General features: G+C 48.7%; 1 protein-coding gene across 2 annotated transcripts in view; it reads right to left on the minus strand.

Moving 5' to 3' along the window:
* The window catches only part of SNX14 (sorting nexin 14), a 116644-nt gene extending 111035 nt beyond the window's left edge, over window positions 1-5609 (minus strand). For both annotated transcript variants that reach the window (XM_068231111.1, XM_068231109.1), the window contains exon 1: window positions 5423-5609. In XM_068231111.1, coding sequence (XP_068087212.1) covers window positions 5423-5559 — 137 coding nt within the window. In that variant the 5' untranslated portion in view covers window positions 5560-5609. The remainder of the gene's footprint in view (window positions 1-5422) is intronic.
* Window positions 5610-6000: the final 391 nt, after the last annotated feature.

The raw sequence follows: 6000 nt of genomic DNA on the forward strand, positions 1-6000 counted from the left end.
ACTAGCGTCTGCTGGCCAGATAGAGGCAGGATATTGCTCTGACTGGAAGTTAGCAATTGTGTTTGTTGCAGTTGGCATTCAGTTTAGAGGTGGTGGGGTGAGTTCCCTGGAGGTGAGAGGTCCAGGGCTTGCCCGCACTTCCCTCTAGGTGTCGCATGGTGGTTTGGGGGCCCCAGTGAGTGAGAGAGACCTGGGGCCCCTGGGCTGTCATGTGGACCAGTGTTTGTGACAGTATATGTAGAGGACAGAGGCCATCAGTCTGTGGGAAGAGCTGTACAGTATATGTAGAGGACAGAGGCCATCAGTCTGTGGGAAGAGCTGTACAGTATATGTAGAGGACAGAGGCCATCAGTCTGTGGGAAGAGCTGTACAGTATATGTAGAGGACAGAGGCCATCAGTCTGTGGGAAGAGCTGTACAGTATATGTACGGGACAGAGCTCATCAGTCTGTGGGAAGAGCTGTACAGTAGGGCTGCACGATATATTGTTTTTTAACCCTCTGGGCGATACAATTACATCGCCCAGGAGGGAGCGCAGCACTTTTTTTAAATATTTTTTATTTTTTAAATCATGTAGCGAGCCCTGGGCTCGCTACATGATAGCCGCTGCGCAGCGGCATCCCCCCACCCACTCCGATCGCCTTCGGCGATCAGAGTAAGCAGGAAATCCAGTTCAGAACAGGATTTCCTGCTGGGCTTCCCCGGTCGCCATGGCGACGGGGCGAGATGACATCATGGACGTCGTGACGTCAGAGGCAGTCTCGATCCACCCCGCAGCGCTGCCTGGCACTGATTGGCCAGGCTGCGCAAGGGGTCTGGGGGGGGGCTGCGCGGCACGGCGGGTAGCGGCGGATTGGCGGCGATCGGAAGTTACACGCAGCTAGCAAAGTGCTAGCTGCGTGTAACAAAAAAAAAATTATGCAAATCGGCCCACCAGGGCCTGAGAAATCCTCCTGCGCAACATACCCCGAGCTCAGCTCGGGATTATCGCCCAGGAGGTTAATCGAAAACGTGATGTGCAACATGACGATTTCAGTATCGTCAGAGTGGCGATTTTTTCGTTGCGGCTGTTTTTCCGCGTTCAATGCTGACCCCAGCATTGCACACGTACATCACCGACTTGTTACTATGGTGCGCTTCCTCCTTCCGGCCAGGAGGAGTGAGGCACTGAATCGAGGAATGCACAGCCAGCAGAACTTGTGAGAAGGAGGATAGTGCATGACACTGCCGCTATTTCAGATAGGAAGCTGGCTTCCTAGTTCCGGCAATAGGCTCCGCCCCCTCCTAGCGTCTGATGCTACATGTAATATTGTCCTCCTGCTACTGTTACTTAGCATAATCATCCTCCACGCAAGTCCCTGGTAAGCTCCAGGCTGCCTCCAGCTTCATCTAGCCGTGTACCCTCTTTCTCCCTTTAGCTGCCTTGGCTGCGCTGAAGCATGCATTGTTTTCTCCGATCCACCGCACAGTCACCCAGGCTCTCTTGCACAGCGGGACCAAAGAACACGTGGCAGAGAGCTAGACCACACACAGACTGTATACAGGCTGTATACAGCACACAGCACACAGCGCAGCGTCCTGTTAAAGCCACTCTAGCTGTCCGTTTACACAGACAGCTCTTAACTGTAACAAGCTTAGCTGGCATTTTGAGGTCAAAAGGACAGGATCCTTAAGGTAGCCATACACTGGTCGATTTGCCATCAGATTCGACCAACAGATAGATCCCTCTCTGATCGAATCTGATCAGAGAGGGATCGTATGGCCGCCTTTAGTGCAAACAAGATTGTGAATCGATTTCAGCCTGAATTTAACTAGCCTGTCTACCTAGTGCTTCAGGCTTAACAGTGGCAGTTGCAGAGTAGTCATTGTAGCTGCAGGGGTTAAGTGTAGTGTAGCTGGTAATGGGGGCAGAAGGTGTTAGAGTAGTGCATTGTAGCATAGCTGGTGGGCATCAGGAGTTAGCTTAGTGTGTTATTGATGGGAATCAGAGGTTAGCATTGTGCAGTGGAGTTTAATTGGTGGGGCATCAAGATTCAAGTTAGCATAGTGTAGTGTATTGGTGGATCATCAGGAGTTAGCAGAGTGTAGTGGGGGCAATGTGAATATAGTGCTAAAGCTTGATTTGAAGAAAATCGTGAAAAAATCGAAATCGCAATTTTTGAGAAAAGAAAAAAAAAAACGCAATTTCAATTTTTTGCTAAAATCGTGCAGCCCTACTGTACAGTATATGTAGAGGACAGAGTCCATCAGTCTGTGGGAAGAGCTGTACAGTATATGTAGAGGACAGAGGCCATCCGTCTCTGTACATATACTGTACAACTCTTCCCACAGACTGATGCCTCTGTCCTCTACATATACTGTACAGCTCTTCCCACAGACTGATGGCCTCTGTTCTGTACATATACTGTACAGCTCTTCCCACAGACTGATGGCCTCTGTCCTCTACATATACTGTACAGCTCTTTCCACAGACTGATGGCCTCTGTCCTCTACATATACTGTACAGCTCTTTCCACAGACTGATGGCCTCTGTCCTCTACATATACTGTACAGCTCTTCCCATAGACTGATGGCCTCTGTCCTGTACATATACTGTACAGCTCTTCCCACAGACTGATGAGCTCTGTCCTGTACATACAGTATACTGTACAGCTCTTCCCACAGACTGATGGCCCTTACATATACCGTCCAGCTCTACCCACAGACTGATGAACTCTCTATTCTACATATACTGTACAGCTCTTCCCACACACTGGATGGCCTCTGTCCTCTAAATATATTGTACAGCTCTACCCACAGACTGATGGCCCGTACATATACCGTCCAGCTCTACCCAGACTGATGAGCTCTGTCCTCTACATATACTGTACAGCTCTTCCCACAGACTGATGGCCGCTGTCCTCTACATATACTGTACAGCTCCTCCCACAGACTGATGGCCTCTGTCCTCTACATATACTGTACAGCTCCTCCCACAGACTGATGAGCTCTGTCCTCTACATATACCGTACAGCTCTTACCACAGACTGATAGCCTATGGGAAGAGCTGTACAGTATATGTAGAGGACAGAGGCATCAGTCTGTGGGAAGAGCTTACAGTGTATGTACACGACAGAGGCCATCAGTCTGTGGGAAGAGCTGTACAGTATATGTACAGAGACTGATGGCCTCTGTCCTCTACATATACTGTACAGCTCTTCCAACAGACTGATGGCCTCTGTCCTCTACATATACCGTACAGCTCTTCCCATAGACTGATGGCCTATATGTAGAGGACAGAGGCCATCAGTCTGTGGGAAGAGCTGTACTGTATATGTACGGGCCATCAGTCTGTGGGAAGAGCTGTACAGTATATGTAGAGGACAGAGGCCATCAGTCTGTGGGAAGAGCTGTACGGTATATGTAGAGGACAGAGGCCATCAGTCTGTGGGAAGAGCTGTACGGTATATGTAGAGGACAGAAGCCATCAGTCTGTGGGAAGATCTGTCTGGTATACGTAGAGAACAGAGGCAGTCTGTGGGAAGTGCTGTGCGGTATATGTAGAGGAAAGAGGCCATCAGTCTGTGGAAAGAGCTGTACGGTATATGTAGAGGACAGATGCCATCAGTCTGTGGGAAGAGCTGTACAGTATATGTAGAGGACAGAGGCCATCAGTCTGTGGAAAGAGCTGTACAGTATATGTAGAGGACAGAGGTCATCAGTCTGTGGGAAGAGCTGTACAGTATATGTAGAGGACAGAGGCCATCAGTCTGTGGGAAGAGCTGTACAGTATATGTAGAGGACAGAGGCCATCAGTCTGTGGGAAGAGCTGTACGGTATATGTAGAGGACAGATGCCATCAGTCTGTGGGAAGAGCTGTACGGTATATGTAGAGGACAGAGCTCATCAGTCTGTGGGTAGAGCTGGACGGTATATGTAGAGGACAAAGCTCATCAGTCTGTGGGTAGAGCTGGACGGTATATGTACGGGCCATCAGTCTGTGGGAAGAGCTGTACAGTATATGTAGAAGACAGAGGCCATCAGTCTGTGGGAAGAGCTGTACAGTATATGTAGAGGACAGAGGCCATCAGTCTGTGGAAAGAGCTGTACAGTATATGTAGAGGACAGAGGCCATCAGTCTGTGGGAAGAGCTGTACAGTATATGTAGAGGACAGAGGCCATCAGTCTGTGGGAAGAGCTGTACAGTATATGTAGAGGACAGAGGCCATCAGTCTGTGGGAAGAGCTGTACAGTATATGTAGAGGACAGAGGCCATCAGTCTGTGGGAAGAGCTGTACAGTATATGTAGAGGACAGAGGCCATCAGTCTGTGGGAAGAGCTGTGGGAAAAAAAGAGGAGCGCGCTGGAGCAACATTTCGTCCAAGCACCAGTTTTTCTTTTAAGCCTAATGAGCTAATTGCTGCTTGGCTCCACTTTCTAAATTGGATCAAATAAATATTAGACAATCACAAATGTAACTGAATCCGCTCCTCAGTGTGTTCAGGTGCATAGACAGATCCAATCTTGATTTTCCAATTTTACCACTTCTATGTAGTATGAGAACTGACCTACGCAATCTGTGCTACCATACTACATGGAAAAGGTAAAACTGGCCAATAAAGATTAGAAGTGTGTATGGGCTTCTGTCTCAAAACGACTTTAAATTCAAACAGTGCACGTTCAAATAGAACTGCCATTTGATGCTGGGAATACACAGTTTGTTTCTGGCGCTTGATTCTCCTCTCGATCATTCTTTTGCCGCTCGCTTCTGCAGTCAATTCTCTTATCTTCCACTCGATTTTCTTATCTTTTTCCATTCACTTCTATCAGAAAGGCTCGAAAGGGAAATCGGACATGTCGGAAATTATCTATTGAGCTATCTAAATGACTCAAACACAAACCGTGTAGTCTCAGCATTATGCTGGGGATACACGGTACGTTTCTGTACCGTGTATCGACCAGCTGATAATATTCAGCTGGTCTGATCACGCTGCTCGACCCCCGCCCGATCCCCACCGGCGGACAATGGCAGAGAATCGAGCGCTGATAAGGAAGCGCCGGCAGGGACGAACGGTAAACGATCCGCGCAGACGAGCGGGGACACGGCGGGAGTCGATCCAGCGGCTAATCGGCCGCCGAATCGACCCGTGTATTGCCAGCATTAGACAACTAGTTCTATACTTTTCAAATGCCTCTCAAGAGCCCATTGCTTGTCACAACTATGAGCTAAAGTATGGGTTAAACACAAAGTGACAGTATGTATGACAAATAAAGAAAAAAGTATCCAAAACTATAATGAAAGCATTCTTATCAGGAACCGAAACAGCTCAGACAAAACAAGGGTAAGGAAAATGTCCAGTATAAGAGTAATTTAATTATTTACACTACTTGCACACATCCATATGGCCTGCATACATTGTGAGTGCAGGGAGAGGCGAGCATACCTGAGCAGGAGGATTGTAGACAGAGAGAGGGTGATCAAGAAGAAGCACAGCACCGGGTACTGCCTGCACACTTCTCGCAGCACGCCTACTCTCAGCCGCTGCTTCATAATCAACCACATACGACGGGCCGCGGACATGACAGCTGGCACTACACCGGTGCGCTCGTACCCTGCTGCTTCCCTGCTTCTCTTCCTGACACGTGACCCGACGATCACAAGAAACGTCAACAACACAGGACACAGCTACACTGCCTACCCCGGTCTGCGCGGACTAAGCTGCTGGTCACGTGATAAAATCCGAGCCCTGTGGAGAGCTCTATACATTTCCATAGCAGCAGAAGCTGAATGAATGAATGAACATCCGTGGCTCTGACAGCAGCTAATGCTGTCCTGTCACTAAGGCAATGATGTGGGATAAAAATTTAAAGGACAACTGAAGCAAGTGGGAAGTGGAGGCTGACATATTTATTTCCTTTTAAAGTGTACTTGAGATGGGGCCACAGCATAAAAAATACATACCTGGGGCTACCTCCAGCCTGATCGCTCCTACGTCATCCTCTTCTGGCTCCCCGTTCGTAA

The sequence above is a fragment of the Hyperolius riggenbachi genome, chromosome 4 (assembly GCF_040937935.1).
Source record: "Hyperolius riggenbachi isolate aHypRig1 chromosome 4, aHypRig1.pri, whole genome shotgun sequence".
Classification (NCBI taxonomy): domain Eukaryota; kingdom Metazoa; phylum Chordata; class Amphibia; order Anura; family Hyperoliidae; genus Hyperolius; species Hyperolius riggenbachi.